We start from the raw sequence: 26546 nt of genomic DNA on the forward strand, positions 1-26546 counted from the left end.
GCTGCTGAGCTGCCAGAAAAACACAGGACAAATGGAATCTACCCTTCCATGCCATCGCTGGAGAACAGAGCTTTTTCTCTATTTTTATTAAGCCCTTGAAAGTGCCCAGTGTTCTGGATAGAAATGTTTAGTCGTTTGCCATGTGATTGTAAAATTTTTATTTTAGCTCTTTGATTTTGCTGAACTTTGTGTGCGGGGTGAGGTCAAGGGGCAAAGGGTGAGCGAATGAAGTGAAGAGGGGGAGAGTGCAGTCAAGAGCCAATGTATATCCTGAAAATTAAGAAGAGTGAGAGAAGGCGTGGGGAGGGGACGGATGGGTGAGAACGTGGTGACATGGATCAAGATATATGCAAGATGTATTGATAGGTTTATGAATACGTAAGTGTATGAATGCTTTGTTAAAATGCCTACTCCTTTGTAAAACTACTTAAAGATAATAATACTAAAATAAACTTTAAAAAAACTGGGGCTGGGAAGGTGGCTCAGTGGTAGAATGGTTGGCTTGCACGCATAAGGCCCTGGGTTCGATTCCTCAGTACCACATACACAGAGAAAGCCAGAAGTGGTGCTGTGGCTCAAGTGGTGGAGCACTAAGCCTTGAGCTGAAGAGCTGAGTGGTAGCTCCCAAGCCCAGAGTACAAGCCCCACGACTGGAAACAAATAAACAAACAAAAAACAAGCTTTAGGGCTTTTTCATTTCTTATATAAAAATGAAAAGAGACCAACCTTTATGAATTAGCACTTTAGCTTCCTGTTCTCATGTTCTTCAGGGCTAACACATCACATGGCCCCTTTCTAAGGAATCCTAAGTCATGGGACTGAAGCAGAGATGTTGAGAAAGACAATGAACACCAGCGTGGGCCCAGCCCTTGAAATGCCATCTGGAAACAATGAGTTAGTAAACTTAGGCTCTTGCTATGGGGATCTGTTTAGGCTGCAGCAGTAAAGCATGACCCTCCTGTTGGACACAGTGTCCCCAAGGCAAGGCCATGTCCCTGAGCCCTGAAGGACACCGCGTTTGTCACTCATAGCTATCAATTGGCAAATACAAATTTGCTGTTACCCCATCTCTTTTTGTTGGCCAAGCAGTGTAAGCCCTGTTCCCTCTAACCCCTAAATCGAGTTAGAAAGTTCCTAAGTATTGTAGCTAAGTGTTCTTTCCATGGCCAGGTGTGAGCACATGACCATGCCAGGTGCACCTGACACCCAGCACTGTCTCTCTTGCACATGAGGCAGAGGGAAGATTGTTTTATCTTGTAGGCAAGAGCTACATATGCTCTCTCTTCTCTGTCTTCAGGGAATGTTGCAGGGGCTGGACCTTGGCCAGTGCTTGGGAAATGGTTGGGTAAGGGAAAGGAAAACAATAGTTTCCAATATGCAGAGGCCGTCATTGTTTTCTATCTTCTCTGTTTTGGTAGTTACTCATTTTAGGTGCTTAAGCAGAGGTTGACGTTCTTCCTGAGTGTGCCGCTCAGGTCTCCTTCAGGGCCACCTAGTATATAAAACCTCTGCCCCTGCCTCCACTCCGATGCTAAGTCAGTCAGGATCCTCTGGCCTGGGACCCAAAAGTTCTAATGATAATAGTTCACCTGAGGTAGATTCTTTGTTTAGGTTCTACTAAGATTTGAGACCATTTCTTTAAGCATTCATAGACTAAACCATAACAGTATTATGGGAAAGGAATAGAGTTATACCATGGTAGAAATACATAGATTGACATCTTAACCTGAAAAATCAGAAAGTAGAAATGCTCTGAAATCTGAAATCTTGAGCACCAGCAATGTTCAAAGTGATTTGGATTTGTAAGCATTTTGGATTTTAGATTGGGAGATTAGAGATGTTCTTAGGTTTTTTTGTGCTTTGTTTTGTTTTGTTTTGCTCCAGGGTCTTGCTCTATAGCTCAGGCTGGCTGGAACTCATGATCTTCCTGCCTTCACCTAATGAGTTCTGGGTTGAGAGGCATGTACTGCCATGCATAGCCTCAATCAGTAAAATCTATACAAATACTCTAAAATTCCAAAATTTTTGAAATCTGAAATACTTTTGATCCCCAGGATGTCAGATAAAGAATATATACAATATATGTATTATATTTTTATATTATATATATATGTGTGTATCTGTACACACACACACATATGCACATATATTTCTTCCATACAAATACCTGCACTATGCCAGGTACTGTCTGGGCACTAATAGCAGAATGGCCAAGAGCTTGACCACACCTGCAGAGCTGAATAGCTATGACAAGGAACAGTGGAAGTGGGGAGTGGGAAGGCAAGATGGCATCAGGGGATCTGGTGGCCACCCAGAGGATGGCCAGGTCACCTGCAGAGGAAGAGGTAGGGAAACATTAAACCAAAACAATGTGTGTGCTTTAAGACACATCCACTGCTCTGCAGGCAATGGTGTGAAGTAGCAGGAGTCTGGACGCAGATCTCAGTGAGTGGTGATTCAGTCATGTGACCCGTGCAGTGGCCTGCCTAGACACGAAGTGTCTACAAGAAGTGAGTGACTATGAGAAGGAAAAGGAAGGGTAGACGCTAAGAAGAAATTGGAAATGGGTAGAGAGCCATGAAGAGAAGGGACTGGACAAAAGGAGGAACACCTCAATTCTAGAAGGGAAGGGATGGACAAAAGGCCGGAAAGGTTTCCTGGGCTGGGGCAGCAAGTGTCTATATACAGCTACACTCTGTCAGAATATCACAGACTGAGTGAGTTGTAAAGAACAAAGGTTGATTTAGCTCATTTAGTTCTGGACGCTGGGAGGTTGTAGAGTGTGGTACTGGCGAGGGCCTTTTAACCTAACAGAGAGGGTACCTAACAGAGGGCAAGACAGAGCCAGTGTGCTAGCCTAGAACTCTTGTTCTTATAAAGCCACTACTGCCATCACGGGTGCCTGAACCCTGTGATGTCACTTAGCCATAGCTAAAATCTCAGAAGCACTGCCGCATACAAAATTGGGGATTACATTTCCAACATGTGATTTTGAGGGAGACAGGTTCAAACTCTTAAAGGAGTATTCTTGGAAAGGCTGAGATTGACAGGAGAAAGAAGAGTAGCCTTATAATGCCTAAAGATTTAAAAAGGAGGAGGAAGAAGAGGAGGAAGAGGAAAAGGAGAAGAAATACTGCTACTGCTACTACTACTACTACTACTAATGATAAAAGGGGTCCCAGACAGGTCCCTACAAATTGTAGGCATGTAATAAATGTGTGCTGAATATTTAGATGATGTGTAAATAGAAAAGGCATTAGGCATAGCAGTTGGAGTGTGAGCTTTATCCAGATCTTCTGCTAATTGTGCCCTTTTGAGCCTCGGTCTTCCCACCTGTGAAGTGGGCCTAATAATATATCTATCTTTGTAGAGCTACTATGAAGAACAGACACAGTCATCCTATAAGGCCCTTGGCTCTGTGCCTCATAGATAAAAGCACTCAGTGAGTACTGGACCTGATGGTGGCTCTGAGCCACAGTGGCCAGCCAGGTGACTATGCTGTTAGGATTTGGAGTTGTGAGCTCTGCAAAGCAGCCTTAGCCCTGAGCTGACAAAACTAGAGCAACTCCAGGGTTTTCCCCACTCGCGCCTCAACTCCCTCTTCCACAAACAAACCCAGTAGGGTTCTTCTTGTTGGAGTCTAAGCTGCTGCCCTCAGCCCTCAGTGCTCTCATCCTAATATGTCAAAAGTTGGCATCCAAAGACAACTTTTGCAATTCCTCACCTGAGACACATCGATGACACCTTGGCTGGTGGTGAAACGGCTCAACAGTAGAAAATTGGCATGGACTCTCTCTATGAAATGAAAAGAAAAAAAAAGAATTAGTTTCCATGTGAAATTAAAGGGAGTTACATAGATGAACAAAAGCCTTTCTTGGATAAATATGACTGTGGCTATGCCAACTAGTCTAATAACATGCAGGACTGGAGAAATCTTCGACTCTCTAAAAGTAATTGCAGGGCTAGGAAGGTGGCTGGCTCAGTGGTGGAGCGCTTGCCTTGCATGCCTGAGGCCCTGGGTTCGATTCCTCAGCACCACATAAGCAAAAAGAAAAAAGCCAAAAGTGGCGCTGTGGCTCAAGTGGTAGAGCGCTAGCCTTGAGCTGAAGAGCTGAGGGACAGGGCCCAGGCCCAGAGTTCAGGCCCCACGACCGACTGGACCCCCCAAAAAAAAGTAAATAAAAAAAATAAAAGTAATTGCAAAGGACTCAAATTATCTTGAGCCTCTGTAGAAAACTATTTACATTCTAATTGAAACCACTAAAAGCAAGTGGAGAGACTGACTTACCAAAGTATACTTTGTAAATATGCGATCATGGATGGTAGAATCGAGAAGCCAGCCTTTCCAGGTGTTAGAAATGAAGGCTTTGAAATCTGTCTGATTTGCTGCAGAAATCAAAGACACCCACCTGTTCCTTCAGTTCCTCCAGTTCCTCTCACAGGAAGCTCTTGGACTTTTTCTGACCTTAACGATAAATAAAAGTTACAAATACAGTCATTTATAGTGCAGTAATCATAATAGTTGACATTTGCTACATTCTTTTCCATACTTTGTAACTAAGTACCTTCTTTTTATTTCCAGAGAAGGGTTTGGTGAGGGAGGAGTCCCCCTTCTGGAAGCTCTGTAACTTTCTCCAGGACTTAGCTAACAAGGCCATTGAACCATATAGGTGTCTTGGCTCCATGACCTGGGATTGTTAAAGTCCACCAAAGACTCTACATACCCACATTGAGTCAAACAAGATTGAGTTTCTTTAACTCCTGGAGCAAGAAGCCATTGGGAGAAGTAAAGGACTCAGCATTGAGCTGGGCTTCTCCCTGCCTGGTGATTCCGATAAGGATTGAAAAACACAAGTGTCAATTTAAAAACTGGAATGACTCATATCCGAGTTATTTTGCATATAGGACTTTTAATTACTTTGTGATATGGAGGATTCTCATGTTTGTCTTCTTTCAAATTTGATTAAAGATTATTTCTACCTTGTCCCTCTGTGCTTGTATTGGCCTTGTCTGATCATTGCTGCTTTTTTTTTATTATTGATTAGACTATTGATATTCAAATACAATGGCCTAGTAATTAACTCTTAGAGATAGGAACATTTTTTTTCCCTTGCTAGTACTAGGGCTTGAACTCAGTAGCTTTTTGGTGGTTCATTGGAGATAAGAATCTCATAGATAGCCAGGCTCCTGTGGCTCACACCTGTCATCTTAGGTACTCAGGAGGCTGAGATCTGAGGATTGCAGTTCAAAGCCAGCCCTGGCAGAAAAGGCCATGAGACTCTTATCTCCAATTAACCACCAGAAAACTGGAAGTGGCGCTGTGGCTCAAGTGGTAGAGTGTTCACCTTGAGCTGAAGAGCACAGGGACGGCGCCCAAGCCCAGAGTTCAAGCCCTACAACTGACCAAAAAAAATCTCATGGACTTTCCTTCCTTTACTGACTTCAAACAATGATCCTAATTTTAGCCTCCTGAGTAACTAGGATTATCAACAGGAGCCACTGGATTAGCAGATCTCAGCTTTCCGAGTAGCTAGCTGTAAGCCACCAGTACCTGACTAGGAAAACCCTTTCTTTCCTTGCATTTTCTTTTATCCAAGTATGATTTGGATATTTAGAACATCATTTGTCAGCCATATAAAATTATCAGTACAAGCAGACGGCCATAGGCAGTCGATGAGATGTATACGTATCTGTTCAGTGATGTATCAGATGACTCTAGTCATAGGGTCTGGGAGCCAGATGTTTCTCACTCCTGTTAAATGTTCTGCCCCTGTTAGATGCTCTGCCCCTCTTCTTGGTGTTATCTTTATATTTATCCTCCCTTCTCTCTTCTCCCTCCATTATTTCTTCTGAAAATAATCATTAGATCCCAGTTCTCACTCAGAGTGAGGGATGCTAGCATAGAAAAGGTTTTCAGATAAATATAGACCCCCTCTGGAATTCTAACTGAGCCACAAACAGCTACTTAACTTGAGACAAATAACTTCATCCTTTCTTCTCCCCTATTTTTCCTCATCTTTAAATAATAGAAATGGCAATTACTTTACAGAGTATTTGGGAAATTACGAATAATTTCTACAAAGTACTTGAAATGTATAATCAGATTGCAGATAGTGACCACTATCCAAAAAGCATAACCATTTATCAAGTGCTGATTTGCTTATATTTTATGATTCTAACAGCAATGGAAAGAACTTTTATTTAATGAACTGTGAAATTGTACAAGTTCAAATGAGGTGGGAAGAGCCAGACTTCCTGAATGTGATTATGGATGTTATGTGTTGGAACTTGCTATAGTGTGTGTGGGTGGGTGTGTATGTGAGAGAGGGGTGGGGATTGAACTAAGGTCCTGAGCACTGTCCCTGAGCTGTTGTGTTCAAGGCTAGCATTCTACCACTTGCCACAGCTCCACATCTGGCTGTTGGGTAGTTAATTGAATTAAGATTCTCATGGATGTTCCTCCCTGGGCTGGCTTCAAACCTTTAAACCTCAGATCTCAGCCTCCTAAGTAGCTAGAAACTACCAGCGAACCACTAAGTGAGCCACCAGTGCCAGACTATAGTTACTTTTTTTGTACATTTATTTAAAATGAAGTATTAAGTAAGTAACAATAACAATGTACCATGTATCTAATTAATGAAAAATATGAGATCACCTTAAGGCCTTTTATGCTAGTAGAAAGTATACACTGAAAGAGTGTGTTTTTCCTCCAGAAAAAATGTCTTATAAAACCTTTCTACTGCCATGTATCAGTGGCTCATGGCCTGCATACTAGCAACTTGGGAAGCTGAGAGCTGAGGGTTACAGTTCAAAGCCAGCCTGGGCAGGAAAGTCCCTGAGAGTCCTATCTTCAACTAATCACCAAAAAGCCAAAAGTAGAGGTAACCTTGAGCGAGAAAGCAAGGGATAGCACCCAGCCTCTGAGTTCAATCCCCAGTACCATTGCATGCCTGCATGTGTGTGTGCATGCACGCGCATATACACACACACACACACACACATACACACACACACCTGTTGGGATTTGCTTCTTATAAAAGGCCAAAATTATGGTTGAATTGTGAGGAATATATACTTTAAGTGGATCTGATTTATGGAATGGTTCGTGTTTTCAGTTTGTATTTTCCTAAGGTTTCTGTAGAAATACATGTTCATGTTCTACAAACAAAAACTTTAGTCTTCTAAAACATTCTGCTTTTTCAGAAATTGCTGGAATTCTCAGCCATGGTAGCCAAACACTTAGTCTCGAGTGTGTATGGGCTGGCATGTGCTTGTACACCTATTCATATACACACGTCTCCCAGGACATCCTAATGCATATGCTAGACACTGAATAGTATTTGAAATTCAAGTTCAAAATTACTGAAGCATGTGAACTATGAAAACGGGCATGGCCCACCACAGGTGGCTAGAATGTGGCTGAGATATAATCTAGTCTTTTTATTGTATCTCTGTTTTATGTGAGCATTAGTAACTATTCTTGCAAAAGATACAAGTAAGCACCCTGCAGATGCAACAGAGTTCTTAGAAATGTCTCACATTTTGTGTTTCCCCTTTTTCACTCCTATCCTTAGAAGTCTGGCCTTCATTTTCGACACACAGACAACACAGTCCAGTGGTTACGAGCCATGGAGTCCATCGGTCTACCCAAGGTAAGCCTTCATGGACCAGCTCCTGAACTGGGGAGAAAGAAGGTAGTTCATGGAAACCTTACGATGAAAAGAGGTTTGGTACACTAAGCTTTGCTAATGGAGGAATGAGAACTAGGAGAACTAAAGAAAGCTCTGAAAGGAACACAAAGAAATGCATGACAAAAACTCAGAAAGAGATGGGCAAAGCTTGAGAACAGACTGGCCAAATTGTAGATGCAAAACAAGGTCAGAACAAGCTTTAGCAAGTAGATAATTGAGTTGGTCAGTGCTCCTTGTTGGGTTGTTGTTTATACTTGAAATTACAAAGTCTCATTGTACCACCACTATTGAATCACTATTCTAAGTTATTACTATAAAATCATACTATCACTTTAAAATTTAAAGATGTCTGGATTGTAGCTCTTACTCCTGAAATAGATCTCCCAAGTAAAGTTCATTCGGTACACCCAGTGCTTGTTAAAGTCAAAGGAAATGAGGAAATTACATTTGATAGGAATGGCAGAGCTATTTCTTAAGCCCATTTCAAAAGGATTATAGAATCACAGGAAGTTACAAAAATAGTGCATAAGTGTGACTGCTTCCCTTGGCATCCCTCCACCCATAGTGCCTCTGATAACTGAGGTACAATACTAAATTGACATTGGGCAGATGATGGACACTAGACTACAGACCTTACTAGGTTTTTACCAATTGTAGATCTATTTGTTTGTGATTACTGAGTGTGTAGATTTGTGTCATTGTATCCCACAAATGAATTGGTGTAGCCACTACCACAATCAAGAACTGTAGCGACCAGAGAGAGAAGTGGTCGTTTTCTTTTTGTGCCAGTACTGTGGCCTGAACTCAAGGCCTCAAGATTTTACTTGGCTTTTTCACTTCTGGATTTTTGCTGGCTAGTTAGAGATAAGAATCTCATACATTGGTCTGCCTAAGGCTGGTTTAAACTGATTCTCATGTCTCAGCCTCTTGAGTAGCTAGGATAATAAGTGTGAGCCACAGGCACTCAGCTGAGAAGTGGTCTTTTATACTGAATCCTTTCCTAACCCTATAACTGGCAGTTGGCCCTCTTAAGTCTTTTAAGTGGGTTTTAAACTGTTTATGCTATGGATGCTTTTGTTTTCACACCTACATTAAATAAAATAAAAATTAGAGACAATATATAGAGAAGCAATAATAATATACTCTCCATTGTTGTAGTTTTGTTATTTTGAGAGTACTATGTATGTGATTGCCCTGAGTCCCTTCATTTATCAGTACTAAGTATTTAGGTTACGCTCAACCATAGGTTAGGTGCTAGAGATACAATGTTGAATAAAACAGCCTGATCCATCTCTTTGTGGGAAGAAAGACATACTGATAAAGATTTCTCAAGACAAGTCTAAATAGAGAAGATTCTTGTTTGAAGAACAGGGGTTGGAGAGAATTGTCCTATAGTACAGTAAGGTCTGAGGTGAGATTACAGGTGTTCTCTGGATTCTTGTTTGAAGAACAGGGGTTGGGGAGAATTGTCCTATAGTACAGTAAGGTCTGAGGTGAGATTACAGGTGTTCTCTGCTTACACAGATCTTTAAACTGGGATGCCTTGTCTCACTCACATGTTGACAGCAAATGTGTGCAAAGGGAAGCAGAAAAGCCCTGTGAAACATCCCAGGTACAAACAGCAGCTAGAAACTGTATATATTGGTAGTGAGAGGATACTTTGCTTCTTTCTTTCCTCTGCTTTTCCCATGCACTCACGTATCAAGTACTTCAATAAGGTCCATGATTTGACCTTAATTTATCTGTCAAATTGTAAAAAAATGTTTCTTGAAAGCAAGTGTTATCAGAACACTTAAATTAGGATTAGAAGCATCAAACCCAGTTATTCTTGTATTTGTGTGTGTGTGTGTGTGTGTGTGTGTACACATGTGTGCATACACACATGCACTGAAATCTGCTTCTTATCAAACTTACAGTTTCATCTTAGGAAAAATAATGTGAATGTGTATTAAAAGCCTTTAATGTTAAGATCTTTCAGTCTGGTTATTACATATTTAGGTAATTACTCCAAAGGAGAAATCAGATGTTCAGAAAAAATGCAGGATGTTCTTTGGCAGTGGCTTGAAATAAAGGGAAAAAAATGAGATTGAAACTAGTGTTCAGCTCTGAGGAACAGTTAAGCTCTGGTTCAGAAGTATAAAAGAATCCTATGCATCTGCCAGAAGCAGTGTCCTTTGAGAATGAAGGGGATGGAAGGAAGTCATCTTCTATTAAGTCTTTTAAATTTTTTTCATTTGTGTGTGTAAGTGTGCATGCGTGCATGTGTGCTTGCATGTATGCCAGTACTAGGGCTTGAACTCAGGGCCAGAGCATTCTCCTTTATCTTTTTGGTTCAAGGAGGGTGTTCTACCCCTTGAGCCATAGCTCTGCTTCTGGCTTTTTAGTAGTTAATTGCAGATTAGTCTCACTAATAGACTTTACTGCCTGGGTTGGTTTTGAAATCATGATTCTCAGATCCCAACCTCCTGAGTAGCTAGGAATACAGGGATGAGCCACTGGCACTTGGCCCTCTTAAGTCTTTTATATAGGTTTTAAACTGTTTACACTAAGTATGTTTTTGTTTTCACACATAAATAAAATAAAATAATAGAGAATATAAGTATACACACACACACACACACACACACACACACACATATATCAGAGGAAATGTAGAATACTAATTTTGCCAATGTAGATGATGGGATTACTGGTGTTTTTCTTTCATATTTTCTAGATTTTATTGGTACTTTCTAGATTTGGTGACAATGTGTTATTTAAGCAGGGAAAAGTCTGCATATGTGTGTATGCTACATTTGTGTGCCTGTTACACGTACATGCATGCTGCATGTACACAAATTATGTTTGCAGAACTACATACCAGTGTTTGGAAAAAATAAAGTGGCTGCGGGAAGGTCATCTCCCTAACCCAGGAGGGCTTTGGCTGGGTTAGGAAGGAGGGCACAGAATGAACCAACGCCACTATCACTCTGGGCTCAGGCTGGCCTCTAGGAATTGTTGGCTGTGAGCACTACCCCTCCCCTGGCCACTAGGAGGCTGCATTGGCAGGAAGGGGATTGGTTGTTGGAACTGGTCCATCTGTAGAGCAAGATGAAGCAAAACTGAGGGGTTCCTCTATGTTCACATAATTAAGAAATAAGAGCAATCAGAATAGGAATATCTGGGGAGCTAAAATCACTGTGTGAAGCAAAAAAATAATAAGCACATTATCTGTTTTATTTTCCAGATATTTTATCCAGAAACAACAGATGTCTATGATCGGAAAAACATACCCAGAATGATATACTGCATTCATGCACTCAGGTGGGAATAGACTAGGACTTAAATACTCCTGAGGAAGTTCATTTAAATAGAACTAGAATGTCAATTTATGAAAACTCTTGAGTGACTTTTATAAACTGAACAATTTGTTATTACATTCCGTTTTGAGCTTGCTGGTTCAAACAAAATAATTGCCACAGAAAAACCATCTTGAAATCAGGCCGCGGTGGTTCACACTTGTCATCTTAACTACTCAGAAGACTGAGAACTGAGAATCAATGTTCAAAGCCAGCCTACGTAGGAAAGTATATGAAACTCTTATCTCCAATTAACCAGGGAAAAGCTGAAAGTAGAGCTGTAACTCAGGTGGTAGAGCACCAGGTATGAGTAAAAAAGCCAAGTAAGAATTAGAGTGCCTGAGTTTAAGCCCTAATGCTGGCCACCAAAAAAAAAAGGCACCAAAAAATACAGTTCCAGGTTTTTAAAGTATGATTTAACATAGTAAGCCAGAAAATGAATGAAAGGCCTTTAAAGTAAGGAGAAAAATTAAGTTGAAAATTACAGGTATCCATTATTAATGTGTTACTACATTCAGAAATTGTGATCTGATTTACAAATATAGCTTAAGTATCAAATCAGTAACTTAAATCAGTAACTTTGATAGACATTGTGATTTTTCACTTTAATTACTCTTTTTGTATGTGTGTGTTTTGTATGTGTATATGTGCTGACTGTGGGGCTTGAGCTCAAGGCCTAAGCACTGTCCCTGAACTTTTGTACTAATGGCTAGGGCTATACCACTGGAGTTGGAGCTCCATTTCTGGATTTCTGATGATTAATTGGAGATAGGAGTCTCACAGATTTTCCTGCCTGGTGGGTCATGGGGCTTGATCCCAGGCCTGGGCATGGTCCCTGAGCTCTTTCCCTCAAAGCTAGCACTCTACCACTTTGGGTCACCCCACCCTTCCAGTTTTCTGGTGGGTAATGGAGATAAGAGTCTCATGGACATTCCTGCCCATCTGGCTTTGAACTGCAATCCTCAGATCTTAGCCTCCTGAGCAGCTAGGGTTACAGATATGAGCTACCAGGGACTGGCTTGCTGTGATTATTCTCAAAATGATCAGTGTGTTTTAGTTCAATTAAGATCTAGGGCCAGATATACTTATAAACATAGTTATAAACCCAGTAATTTGGAATGCAGAGGAAGGAGCATCTCAGCCTAAGGCTGGCCAGGGCAAAAGCATGAGACCATATCTGAAATACAAACTAAAATGGAAAAAGACTGGAGGCGTGGATCGATTTGAAGAACACGTGTCTAGCAATATGAATGAGGCCCTGGGAATTGTCCTAGTATATGTGTGAGAGAGAAAGAGAGAGAGAAGGAGGGAAAGGGAGGGAGAGAAAAGGAAGAAGGGAGGAGGGGAGGGTGGGGCGGGGGGAGGGAGAGAGAGAGAGAGAGAACACAATCCACTGTAACAATAGTTACTTTTGGCTTTCTGTTCAGTAGAACATATACTCTTTAGGAAAAGAACAGAATACAAAAGTTGCTTTATGTTTTTTAAAGACCAATTCATTGTTTTAAGTGATTTTTGATAAAATTCTGTTAGTTCCTCATCTGTTTTTATGTTGTCAGCCCAGAATGGCTGTGATTTCTAGAGGTAACAAAGATGGTTCCAGATGTACAGCTTGTGGCTGGTGCCTGTGCGCAGGTAATGGCTGGAAGACTTCATGTCTAATGTAATTTTGAATTCCTTCTACAACATCTGCCTTGTGTTTATATCACTAAAGTCATTTTCCTGGCAGAATTCTCTGCATTTGGGGTTTACATTAACTTCTTCCTGGCTCTTTTCCTCTCCAAAACAAAAGGCTCTATAATAATTCTTTACAAGGCTGGTCTTCTAGAGAAAATTCTTGATTGTATATAATTCGACTTCTTCTCTCCTTCAGTACTTAAGAGACTGTTCAGAATATGAAAGCAAGTAGAAATACAGACCAAATACAGTTGCCTTTGCTAGGATTTTGCTAGCCTAGGGTGGCTTTAAATTCATGACAATCAGCCCAGGCTGGTATAGAACTCACGATTTTCCTGCCTCTGTCTCTGGAGTGTTGAGAATATAGTCATGTGTGACCGTACTGGGCTTATATATTTTTTATTCTAATAACTTAGAATTTCTAACTTGGGAGAAACACCCCTTCTGTATTTGCCTTCTAAACCAGCAGGCTTTCTAAAACTGGATGTTTGATTTGGGAGTAACTAAGGTTTGAACTCAGGACTTCACACTTGTTAAGCAGACACTCCTCCATATGAGCTATCATCCTCATCTTTTTTTGTTCATTTGTTTGATTTTTTTTACTTTTTAAAGTTATTAGTTGGATAAAGTCTCAAATTTTTGCCCAGGTATGGGCCCAGACTACTATAATCCTCATTGTGTCTCCCTGTAGCTGGGACTGCAGGCATATACTTCCACATTTGGCTGTAAAGCTTTTCATTTCAAGAAATATTTTCAGTCTGGTTTTTCTAATGCTCTTTATCAAATATTTTCCAGGGCTTACAGTAATCACTTAACACTCCCGTTACTACCACATTTGTGACCTGCTAAGCAGCCCCCATTTATTAATACCATTATCATAGCCATGTGTCATAATGCTAGTCTCCAACTCTACAAATGGAGTATTTTAATGTAAGCTTAAATGGATTTTCTGAAGCAGACACCTGGGACATTAAGCTTATACAGCATATGAAGAAATGGTGTGCTAAGTTCCTTTCTGGTGATATCACTGTTCTAACCACAGACCGGCAGGGAGGTTTACACATGTCTGTTTGCCAGGGTTTTAACAATGGCTTGGATAGCTTAGTAAACAAAGAGCAACTTCTTGCTTATTTTTGCCTCGTTATGCACATGTTACTATGATTTTTTTGGAGGGGAGGGATGGTCCCTGATTCTCATTCATCATGGATGTCTCCACTGTAAAAGGAGACGTGTCATGGGTCATGCCATTTAACAGATCTGACCGTAATGAGGATGATCTGCCTTTGCCAGCAATGTTTATGTAGTAACTAACATTCCTTAGGAGATTCTTCATGTTCCTCTGTTCTGCCATATGATATGGCTGCCTGTCAGGATGGAGTGGAGAAATCCCAAGTGCATCTCAAGTTTTCTCTGTGCAAACTCTTCTCTGCTGGGCTGTCTCTCACATGAGGCAAATATTCTGCTCTGTGGACAAGACACTTTGGGAGGCTGAGTAGCAGAGTCAGGCCAGCGAGTGGCTTTGCCCTGGCTGTATAGTTTGCCCGTGATGCTGGAAACGAGCACACATCTCTGGCTATGGTAACCTGGCTTGACTACCACAGCATTGCAGGGGTAGAGAGTTGTCATTACCTGGGAGAGAATTCAGCAGGTGGGAGATTCTAATTATAGCTCAGGAACCAGGAGAAAAGGGGTCCCCAGGCAGTTAGTCTTGCCAGGCACAACCTTCTTCCTGTCCCAGCCTGTAGGCCCAATTGATCTACAAAGTCAGCTGTCTCTCGGCATTGACCAAACTTGTCTCCTCATCCCAGTCAGCCTGGCTTTGGGCTTAGCAACCAAGATCCCCTAATTCCTACTCTTCCTTCCTACCGTGTCTGCTTTCCTTTTTCCTGCCCGCTTCTCACTCTGGTATCTTATTTGTTCCTTCACTCCCTTTGTCCATTCTTACCAGTGGCTTTGCCAGGTGAGCTTGGTGGTGCCACCACATCTAGTGCTCAGAGACTCACCTTCTTGGTGGGTGGTCTTATTTTCTTTGCAAGAAAATGTTTATCTTTTTCTTAGGCTCAGTGTGGGGAATTTGGAAAGAATGCCAAAGTAAAAGTGAAAACACCCACTATCTCAAAACCACAGAGAAGCCACTGCTACTATTTTGGTGTCTTTGGATTTAAAATCTGTATATGGCTTGTTTTCCTTTCGTGGCTTCTTTTGGAATGTCTGCAGCCTGCACAGTGAAAAAGATCTGGTTCAAGATGTGAGAGCCGTGCTGAAGTGATTATTATACCAGCCTTTTTTCTTTAATGGCCTGAGACTTACATATGAAGAAAACTACCTTTTTTAGTTCCAGGTTTATTAAAGAGGTATAATAAGTGACATCAAACGTCTTTGAAATGTTTAAACATTACTTATAAAGTTAAATATCTCTAAACAGTATCTGTAATTTTTTTTAAATCAACATGATTTCCTTCAGACACCTTACAGAGTAGATGAAATAAATGCTGGAATGTATTTCCCACACTTCCCATACTGAGACCTATTCTGAAAAATCTAGACTGCAAGTTTCATTCATATCTTCATTGTGTGTGTGTGTGTCCATACTGAAATCAGGGTTTGAAATCAGGGCCTCAGATTCTAACTCTGATTTTTGTTTTTGCTCAAGGCTGGCACTCTACCACTTCAGCCACACCTCCACTCCTGAATTTTTTGCTGCTTAATTGGAGATAAGAACTCTTGGATTTGTCTGTCCAGGCTGGCTCTGAATAGAGATCCTCAGATCTTAGTCTACTGAGTAGCTAGGATTATGGGGGTGAACCAACAGCTCCTGGCTTTATGTTTTCCTTAGTACACACTATTTTTTTTTCTTGTCTTAGGGCTGTTATACCAGTTACTTCCCAGAGCATCATCAGAAACAAAATAGCATCCCTTCATTTAGGCCACCTGGGCTCTTTATCCAAAGCGAGTCAGACCTGCACCACCAGCATCGGGCTCAACTTCACTTGTTAAATCAGTCAGATCTTTTTATTATTACTATCATTACTATTATTGTTGTTGTTATTATTTTTAAAGTACATGGCTTTGAGGTAGAGATTTTATTTACAGTCCATTCCCTTCCCTTCACCCTGCAGTGATTTATTCCCAAAGCTTTTGCTTGGCCAGTGTTATACAATCCATTGTCCTGTCACTATGATGTATTGGCCTGACCTGTTAACATTATTAAAAGCTTATGTATGCCTTTTTCTTTTCTTTTTTTTTCTTGAAATTAGTTGGATTTTCTAGATGTTTCAGTCTCCCAGGAGACCAAGGATTGACTCTACTCAATGCTCCTTATGTCATTTGACTGATTTATCATCTCAGGTTATATTTCTGGGTCCTCTCTCTCTTCTTGGTTATTAAGTGTGACCATTGAGGACAGACTCTTTCCACCTCAATAGATATACATACATACATACATACATATATATGGTCTTTTCCTATAGTCTTTTCTTACCTTGGGATACTTCATTTATTTGGGGGTCTGCTTAGCTTACAGAGTTCCTGGTATATAGTTCCAATGGTATGTGTAATACAGAATCAAGTACTTTACTGTTATAGACAGAAGAAACTAACTCCTTATGTTTTTATGACATTCCCCTTCCTAAAATCAAAAACAAGTAATTATTTACAAATGATTACCTTTCTCTGTATAACAACACTCTTGTACATGTAACCAAGTATTCACTTAAGTCTGTTTACTTAACCAAGAACAAAATTAATTTCTGCTTCCTTCTCCTCCTCTTCCTCCTCTTCTTCCTCCTTTTCCTCTTCCTCCTCCTTTTTGGTGCCAGTACTGGGCTTGAGCTCAGGGCTTCATGTTCTTACTTGGCTTTTTCCATTCAAGTCTGGTGCTCTGCCACTGAGCCACACCTCCACTTCTGGCTTTATGCTGGTTAAGTAGAGATAAGAATCCTTCAGACTTTCTTGCCCAAGCCAGCTTCAAACCATGGTCCTCAGCCCACAGCCTCCTGAGTAGCTAGGTCTTGAGGAAGTTCTTTTCATGCAGACCATGAGGGAATAGAAGCTTGGGTTCCATGGCCTGTCAGTGTCACACATCGAGTTCTTGCTAGTCTTGGGACCAGGAGCCAGAGTTGTTTCTGATTGCAATCCTATTGTTTTCTGGTCTGCCACGAGGCTTTCATTTACAGACATTCATCCCACATGTTATGGCCCCAAATAGGCTGCATGTGATGGGATCCAGAAGCACAGAAAGCAGCCAGGTCCTGCCTTGTAAGTTTGCATTGCATTGCCACAGAACCTTTTGATGTCTATATTGAAAATAGTAGGAAAAAGCTTCATTACTTCCCAGACTTTAACTGATATTATTTGTGTGACCAGAGGAACTGGGTCAATGAGGTTTAGTCTCAGGGAGTCCTGAGTCAGAAACCCAGGTGTGTTATACCCTTTGGGATGACAAGAGACTCCCTCCTTCATACCAAGTGCTTGCTTAGATGCAAGAAGCAATGCTGTCATTCATTCTAGGGTTTCTGAAGAAATAAGTCCAGCCTTTTGTGTTGACTATTGTGCTAGTAAGTTCAGAGTTGAGAAGCCATATGCAATTGTGGGTTTTTTTTTTTCCTTATACTTAAGAGATTTTTAAATATCTTTATTTCCTGTGTACTTCAGGTAATGGATGGCCTAATCTGAATTTAAAAGTTTGGGAAGGAAAAGTTTGATGTGGATGGTTCTTTTTGACATGGGAATTCTGGGTAAATACGATTTGTGGATGAACAAATTTGCTCCTTGGAATAATCTTGTAGGAAGCACCAGTGATTGACTTTAAATCCCACATCCATGGGAAGTAATTTGTTTTTAAGGTAACATTAAATTTCAGCATCTAGTACAATACATTTTAAGAGTTAAATCTAAATTGAAAGTATGTCTTGATTTAAGAGAACATTTTTAGTAAATTAGGTTGTGGAGGCACATGTGAAATAACTACCTGATCTGTATTTGCCCACGAAAAAAAATCTCAAATTTCAGTTTTAAAGCCTACCCTTCTATCCAACAAGTTAACTTCCCAGCACCACCTTGTGGTGACTTTAGTTAATCCAGGATCTTTTCTTATTGGAAAATTTAGTTTAATACTACACTTTGCGATGGAGAAGTAGAAAGTTGGAAATTGCCATCTAATTTCTTTATTACTAAAAACAAAAGTCAACACTTTTTTGTGCAGTCATGGAACTTGAACTCAAGACCTAAGCATTGTTCCTGAGCTTGTTTGTTCAATGTTCTACTTCTGGCTTTTTGCTGGCTCATTGGAAACAAAAATCTCACAGACTTTCCTGCCAGGCTGGCTTTGAACCTCAATTCTCAGCTCTCAGCCTCCTGAGAAGCTAGGAAGCTGGCGTGAGCCACCAGCCCTGGCACTCTTTAAAATGGCAATAATAATAATAATAGTAGTAACAGGAGTAATAATACGTTTGTTTAATAGAAACATTTTCTTTCATTTTGCCAACAATCCTGTTCTTTATTTGGGTTTTGAGTCATAATCTTGACTCAGACTTCTAGGGTCAAGTGATCCTACCGTTTCGGCCTCCCTAGTAGCTGGAACTACAGGCATACACCTTAGCTAATGCTGTGTTTTATGGAAGTCTGATGCTTTTATTAGCCAGATGTTGTTTCTCAATCTTTTAATCTCAGCTATTTGGGAAGTAGTTTGAGCTATTTGTGGTGTGAGACAAGCATGAGCAAAAAAGTAAATGAGATTCCATCTCATCCAGTGTCTGAACACAGTCACAGGTGTCTGCCATCTTAAGCTGTGGGAAAACACAATGTGTGGGCACAGTAGTGCATGCCTGTCATCCCAGTACAAAGGATAATACACACATAGAAAGGTCACACAGCATAGACCAACCCCAGGGAATGAAGGATGATCCTATCTCAAGAATAACCAGTACACATAGGGGATGATAGAGTGAACTAAGAGGTAGAGCACCTGATTAGCAAGCACAAGGCCCTGAATTCAAACTTGAATACCACCAGAAAAAAAAGGGGACATGTACTGTAATTCGAGATCACAAGTACATAGGGAAGGAAGTGGAATTTTAAGAAAGGTAGTAGAAACCACTATGGAAAGCAGTCTGGAAGGTCCTCAGAAAGCGAAATATTGACCTCCCTTATGACCCAGTCATACCACTTCTAGGCATCTACACTAAACAACAGGAACCAGTATACAAGGACACGTGCACCTCCATGTTTATTGCAGCACTGTTCACAATAGCCAGGATATGGAAACAACCCAGATGTCCCACCACAGATGAATGGATCCAAAAATTGTGGTATCTATACACAATGGAATTTTATACAGCCATTAGAAAGTACAAAACAATGGCATTTGCAGGGAAATGGATGGAGCTAGAAGAAATCATGTTGAGCGAGGTAAGCCAAGAGCAAAGAGACAAACGGCACATGGTCTCCCTGACAAGTGGATGTTAAATCCAAAAATGTGAGTGATATGGCAAAATTAACAAGACTTAAGAAACAAAGGACTTCTACTCATCTGGTCTAATCACTACTAAATAACCCCACGCTGCTGATCACATATATGATATATATGTGCACACTGGAGGGAAGCCAGGAGGATGACACAGAACTAGAGGGAATCAGGGAAAATCATACAACAGCAGGACCATCAGCTGCACTGGACATTGATCAAAACGAACTAAGCAACTCAATGGCAGCGATGGGAGGGAGGGAACGAGTGGGAAAGAGGGAACAGCTGATGCTATGCAAAACAAAAGAAATGTACATATCACCCAATGTGGAAGAAATAATAGCAAAGCTCATAGAACTCATAAATGTTATAGACCGTGATAGAAATTTGCTCCAGGAAAGTTAGAATGTGTTTGTGACTTTAGCTGAGCATCACTATCCCACAATACTGTGAAATTTGGGAAATTATGTAACCACTTAATCACAATAAAAAATTGAAAAAAAGGTAGTAGATACTATGTAGTTTCAACTTTGATATAAAATTGTTAGTTTAAAAGTATACTGAAACTTTAACAAGATATTCACATGGCAATAGACATTGAAATGAGTGCAGTAAGTACTTGAAATAGATGTAAAATTTGTAAGAAGACATTTTAGGGCTGTCTCCTTCAGTTTTCCTGTAAATTTTTTCTGTTTTTTTTTTTTCTGATGGGTTGTTTTAATTTAAGGACTTATACTTGCTACATAGGTGCTCTGCCACTTGACATACACACACACACACACACACACACACACACACACACACACACAGCTTTCATATTTTCTTACTAAATTTTTATATAATTTTCTTTGTGAGTTAGCTCAGGTATACATTGGAATTTGGAGAAAAGGGGAGGAAGATGCAAATCTATGAAAAAACTTTTGATTGTTTATTCTTATTTTCTTTTATATGTGTATTTATACTAAAGCCTGAACTCAGAGCCTGGGCACTGTCCCTTAGCTTTTTCTCTCTACCTCTTGAGCCACAGCTCCACTTCTGGCATTTTGCTGATTAACTAGAGGTAAGAGTATCAGGGACTTTTCTTGTCCAGGTTGGCTTCGAACTTCAATCCTCAGAGCTCAGTCTCCTTCTAGAATTACAGCTAGGATTACAAACATGGGCCACCAGTGCCCAGAATGGCTCATCACCTGTAATCCCAGAGGCTGAGATCTAAAGATTGTGGTTCAAAGTCAGTTTGGGCACTAGAAGGTCTATGGGACTCTTACCTTTAACCATCAAAAAGCTGGAGGCACAGCTGTGGCCAAGGTGGTGGAGTGCAAGCCTTGATACCATCCAGTTGGGAAAGTACTCATCAATAATGTTCTGAAGTGGAAAGTGACAAGGAAATGGTATGCACACGGCTTGATGGCAGGGTAGGCAGTGCCCAACGGGGATTCTTAGGTTCAGCTTTATCTCAGCCTGTTGGTGTTGAGGAGGAGGAGACAGCCAGGGAGCCCAGAGTGGGAGGATAGCATCAGGTGTGTTTGGTCCTCGCAGGATGGCACTTAGACCTGCCACAAGGTCGTCCACATAGCTGTCTAGAAACTTCTCTTTGGCAAGTCAGGTGATGACGTGGATGCTGTGAAATGGTTGGGTTTGAGCCTTCCTGGCTTAACAACCTCTTGGCCCCATCTAAGGCCTCTCCCCGCCCCTTGGAGCCATAGATACTGAAATAGTCCCCCTGCACAGCCTCCCAGTGCCCTACAGGATTCACTCATGGAGGCCAAAAGATATGGCACCTGTTGTGTGTTGATCAGTTCCTTGAGGCCAAAATGCAATGTATCACCAGGTACTGGTGGCTTATGCCTCTAATCCCAGCTACTCAGGAGTCTGAGATCTGAGGGTAAAGGTTTGAAGCCAACCTGAGCAGGAAAGTTCATAAGATTCTTATCTCCCACTACTCAGAAAAAGCCAGAAGTTGTACTGTGGCTCAAGCAGTAGAGTGCTAGCTTTGAGCAAAAGAAGCTCAGGGGCAGCACCCAGGCCCTGAGTTCAAGGCCCAGGACCCACACCAAATAAATAAACTAATAATATATATATATATATATAATTTATAAATATATAAAGTATGCTTAATTCTGGGTGATGTTTTGTATTTCTTTCTAGTTTTTGTTTGTTTTAAAGTCAGTTTTGCTACATTGTCCAAGCTGGCCTGACAATGATCTCCTTGTCCCAACCTACAGAATGTTAGGATTACAAGCATTTGCTACTGCATCCTATCCTGTTCTAAAAAAACAGAGAGGGACAGAGAGAGTTGCTAGAGATCAAACCTAAGCTCTGACATATGCTAAGCCCTGATATAAGTCCTTTTGTTGTTGTTGTTGTTGGTTGTGGGGCTTGAACTCTGGGTCTGGGCGCTGTCCCTCAGCACTTCAGCTCATGGCAAGCACTCTACCACTTGAGCCACAGCGCCACTTCTGGTTTTCTGGTGGTTTATTGGAGCAGGTCTCAGTATGTTACCAGGGGTGGCCTTGAACTCCTGGCTTAAGCAATTCTTTTTTTTTTATTTTTTTTTTTGTGAACATACTGTACAGAGGGGTTACAATTACATGCAAGATAATGAGTACATTTCTTATCAAGCATTGCAGCCTCCTCCTTGGCCTCTGTCTCTGCTGAGACTACAGGTGTATCCCACAACTCTCAGCTTAGCAATGATTTCCTATGTAACTTTTTTTTTTTTTGGTCGGTCGTAGGGCCTGAACTCTGGGCCTGGGCACTGTCCCTCAGCACTTCAGCTCAAGGCTGGCGCTCTACCACTTGAGCCACAATGCCACTTCTGCTTTTTTCTGCTTATGTGGTGCTGAGGAATCGAACCCAGGGCCTCATGTATGCGAGGCAACCACTCTACCCCTGAGCTACCTTCCCAGCCCCTATGTAACGTTTTAAATCATGAATCTCTCATGTTTTCTGCTCTTACCATGTTCTTGAAATTTTTTCAGAAATTATGAACAAACAAATTCCATTTCAATGCAAATGACATTTTAAGAGTTTGCTTTAAGAAGCAAACTAAGAAGGCTTGAGCTTTTCTTAATATGTTGTAATGAAATTTCATATATTTTATAAACTGAGGTCCATCTGTAATACCTGAAGTGGCCCTCTTGAAATATTCAAACCATCAAAATCATGCTTACATTAATTTTCCATATATATCATTGTATAATTCCTGACTTTGAATAATATAAATTATAAACTTATCAACATCGACTAGAATTGTGAGTGAAGGATTTTTTTTTTCCGGTCGTGGGGCTTGAACTCTGGGCTTGGGTGCTATCCCTCAGCTCTTCAGCTCAAAGTGAGCGCTCTACCGCTTGAACCAGAGTACCACTTCCAGTTTTCTAGTGGTTTATTGGAGATAAGACTTTCCTGCCCTGGCATGCTTTGTACCATGATCCTCAGATCTCAGCTTCCTGAGTAGCTAGGATTACAGGTGTGAGCCACCAGCGCCCGCTGTGAAAGATTTTTAAGATGTTTGCTACAATCAGTCTTGGAGCAAAAGAAGATAGGACAAATATGTATGGAACCTTGATTGGACTGAATCTTCATAAATCTCAAAGCACAGAACCATTTCTGTTTGATAGCATTTAGCTTCCATCCTTCAAGTCCTTATGTCAAGTTTTAGGACATTTATTTCTCAACATAAACCATTTGATCTCTATTTTCTATTTAGTAGTATGTTCACATCATAATTGATCTTTATCATCAATAGTTTTGTCACTGTTGGTTTTTAGGAAGTGCAAAACGACTATTTAGAGTAACTGAAAATCAAAATGTACTTCCAGCTTCACTTTCAACCAAATGAGACTCATGTAAGGAAGCTCCACAGAGATATTGACTGCATTTGTTACCTGACTTCTTGCACATTTGTGTTTCTTGTTCTCTTTATGAATGGTTGACTAAGGAAAGCCTGCGTCCTGCAGAATCAGTCATTGTCGCTTTGACTGGAGCTCTGGTCCTGCCCCATCAGCAAGTCTTCTACCTCAGGATTGTATGTTCCTCATCTGTGAAATTAATACACTTGATTTGATCATCCCTTAGGTCCTGCCTCATTGAAAGAACTTCTAAGTCACTTAGATAATGTGTAGTTTTAAGCTTTGCTGCAGTAGAGTTTCTGATAGTATGTTATCTTTTATCTTTCAGTTTATATCTATTCAAACTAGGAATCGCACCCCAGATCCAGGACTTGCTAGGCAAAGTGGACTTCACAGGTACTGACCTTTGGCTTTCTAATTCTCTATTAAACAAGTGGACTTTAAAATGTACCAGTGCCACCTTTTCTCCTTTTGATGCAATTAGTTTCCTTTCTCTCACTACATTGACAAGAAAACTTTCCTGCCTTATTTGTACTCACCTAGGTCCTTCCCTCATGTTTGTAAAATGAGAAACCCAGGCTTGCTTGCTCCTAGGACTCTTCCTGTCTGAGGAAGGCCTTTCTCAGCACACCTGTATCTCCTTACCTGTGATCTCCTTTGATTTTGTTGTTGTTCTCTTAGAGGAGGAAATCAGTAACATGAGGAAAGAACTGGAGAAGTATGGAATACAGATGCCATCTTTCAGCAAAATAGGTGGTATTCTGGCCAATGAACTGTCTGTGGACGAAGCTGCATGTAAGTCTGTTTAAAACCCGAACTTGTGGACTAAAGGCATAGCTCAGCAGTAGTGAGTGTGAGGTTCTTAGTTCAAAGCCTGGTACTGAAAATAAAACTTGCCACTTATGCATAACTTGCATAAATTTTTGACTGACTTTAATTACATGAAATAGAGTATTTAATGGACCCTGAAAGGTTTTGAGTTTTAGATAGTTCATTTAAGGATATCAGAAGATAACTGATTTTTTTTTTACTTTAGATACCCTTTTGTGCAAGATGACTTAAGAAATTTCAGGAATATCTTCATTCTCCAGAGTCTTCTCTACTTCCTGTGTCTTTAGATCTTAGTAGTAAGGTGCATTGCCCTAAGACTTTTAGCATTGCAAGGTAAATTATGAGTATCTCTTGGAACCAATTCGTTTCTTTAAAACTGTCCTTGGGCTGGGTGCAGGTGGCTCACACATGTAACCCTAGCTACACAGGAGATGAAGATGTGAAAATTGAGGTTCAAAGCCAGCTCAAGCTGGCTTTAATCACCAAAAAACGAAGTGAAGATGTAGCTCAAGTGGTAGAGTTCCAGCCTTGAGGGAGGAAGCTAAAGAACAGTGTCCAGGCCCTGAGTTCAGTACTGAGTCCAGTACCAGCAAAAATACATAAGTTAATTAAATACAACAACAACAACAAAAAGATCCCTAACCACAGAGCAAGGCCCACAGTGGTTGACACAGTGCCTGGTTCATTTTAGTCAGTCTGTAAAAGTTGAATAAATAAACAGTTGAATAAATAATTAAGAGATTTTGGGATAAGGACTAGACAGGCTGGTGGAGAGGTTGTCAAGGGCTTCGTGGTGTGTCAAAGTCCTTCATGGCATCCATGGAAACCAAGGAAGAAAGCAGAACTGCACTATCCTCATGTGCATCAGTGCAGCTATGCGTGGTGTCTTTTGCTGCTTAGAAACCATGTGTTGTTTCTCTTTCTCTCAGTGCATGCTGCAGTAATAGCCATCAATGAAGCTATCGAAAAAGGAGTAGCAGAGCAGACCATTGTAACACTAAGAAACCCAAACGCAGTTTTAACTTTCGTGGATGACAGCTTGGCCCAAAAATATCAGAAGGAACTTTGGGAAGCCAAAAAGAATAAAGAGGAAAATGCAAGGCTGAAGGTACCTAATTAAGTTCTCTAAAACATACAACAATGACTGTGATGATTGTAATTTACTCATTTGAAAAGCCTTGATATTAAATGTGATCACCAAGCGCTAATAGCTCAGGCCTGTAATCCTAGCTACTTAGGAGACTACGATCTGAAGATCACAGTTTGAAGCCAGCCCAGGCAGAAAAATTGAGAGACTCTTACCTCCAACTAACCATAAAAAGCCAGAAGTGGAGGTCTGGCTGAAGTGGCAGGGCACCAGCCTTGAGCAAAAAAAAAAGCCAATCAAGAGCACAAGACCCTAAATTTAAGCCTCTAGTATCAGCTTGCATGCACATGCAAGCCCATGTGCTACATATATACATAAACACACACACACACATACACACACACACCAACGGAAACAAAAACCATAAAAACTAATAAAAGTAATACTTTCAAATCAACTGGCTATAGTTTTTAGAGCCATAGGCTAGTGTTTTGGATGAAATCTAAGGGTACAGAAAGTCCATACACTATGTAACATGATTAGATAGACCAATATTAAAGGTCACATCATAAGCAGAGCCACCTGCCCAGGAAACTTAGTGAGGGCAGCATACATCATTTCTTGCCTGTCATCATTGCAGACCCCGTATTAGCCAAGTGACTTATATTTATGAACAGAAGTTAACGACTCAGTGTGATAGATTTTAAAATGGAAGGTTTTTAGTCTACTGGCTCTCTATTTTCCCAGGAGCTACCACTCCTTCTCTGAGCATGTACTTCCTGCAAAACGCAGCCTGGACCTGCTTCTTACTCCATACTCCAGGAACATTGCTTGCCTTCCTGCTAAGTTGGCCATTTCCAGCTTTGTCTACATTCGGGACTTCTGCTCAAGCACCAACTTGCTTCTCATTAAGCTCTGGCTGCAGTACTAAATGGAACTACTCTGTTTACCAGCTGTTCTTCACCTGGCTTCCCTAACACCAACCCAGTGGCCACACCTGCCTTAAGCCTCTCTACTCCCCTGGCTTCTGTGCATCTCAGTTGCCATGGTTTCCCCCAGCCACCAACCCTTAGGCTCCTCTTCCACTCGTGTCTGTCTCTTCCAGGCTGGACGTTCACCTCTGCTCAGTTTTTCTTGCATTGAGCTTACCAACTTGTGGAAGAGATTAGAGATCACCTATATGAGCTCCTCCCATCCATCGGCCTCTGCTGCTTCCTTTTGGTTTTATCATCAGTCTTCCATGTCCCCCAGGCTTCATACTCCACCATGACAGAAGAACACCGCCCTTCTCACCCATGTGCTCAGCCCTGCCTCCCTACCACCTAGTCTAGAACTCTTCATGTCCCCTCTGCCCTACCCTGGCTCTCATATGCCTTCCCATGCCAATTAGACTCCATCCCTGCCTCCTGTCTCACCAGGCCCGCCTCAGCACTGCCCCACCAGACCTCACCATCACGAGATTACCTTCCACAGGGGAGAGGGGGTCTCCCCGCTCCCTGGCATTCTCCAAGCCAACCCCTCTCAGGGCTTGAGGTTGCAATAGTCATCTTTCATTAAAACCTTCCCTGATGCTTTGTTGCCTCCTGAATTAACTATTGATAATAAGTGTGGCCT

The 26546-nt window shown here is 41.1% G+C and overlaps 1 protein-coding gene across 1 annotated transcript in view; it reads left to right on the plus strand.

The window, feature by feature from the left end:
- Positions 1-26546, plus strand: part of Iqgap2 (IQ motif containing GTPase activating protein 2) — a 256337-nt gene that overhangs the window by 111079 nt on the left and 118712 nt on the right. Inside the window, exons 4-8 of the mRNA XM_042690727.1 lie at positions 7575-7652; positions 10918-10994; positions 23343-23410; positions 23696-23809; positions 24775-24953. Coding sequence (XP_042546661.1) covers positions 7575-7652; positions 10918-10994; positions 23343-23410; positions 23696-23809; positions 24775-24953 — 516 coding nt within the window. The remainder of the gene's footprint in view (positions 1-7574; positions 7653-10917; positions 10995-23342; positions 23411-23695; positions 23810-24774; positions 24954-26546) is intronic.

This window comes from Dipodomys spectabilis, unplaced genomic scaffold (assembly GCF_019054845.1).
Source record: "Dipodomys spectabilis isolate Male_0828 unplaced genomic scaffold, ASM1905484v1 ptg000140l, whole genome shotgun sequence".
NCBI lineage: Eukaryota > Metazoa > Chordata > Mammalia > Rodentia > Heteromyidae > Dipodomys > Dipodomys spectabilis.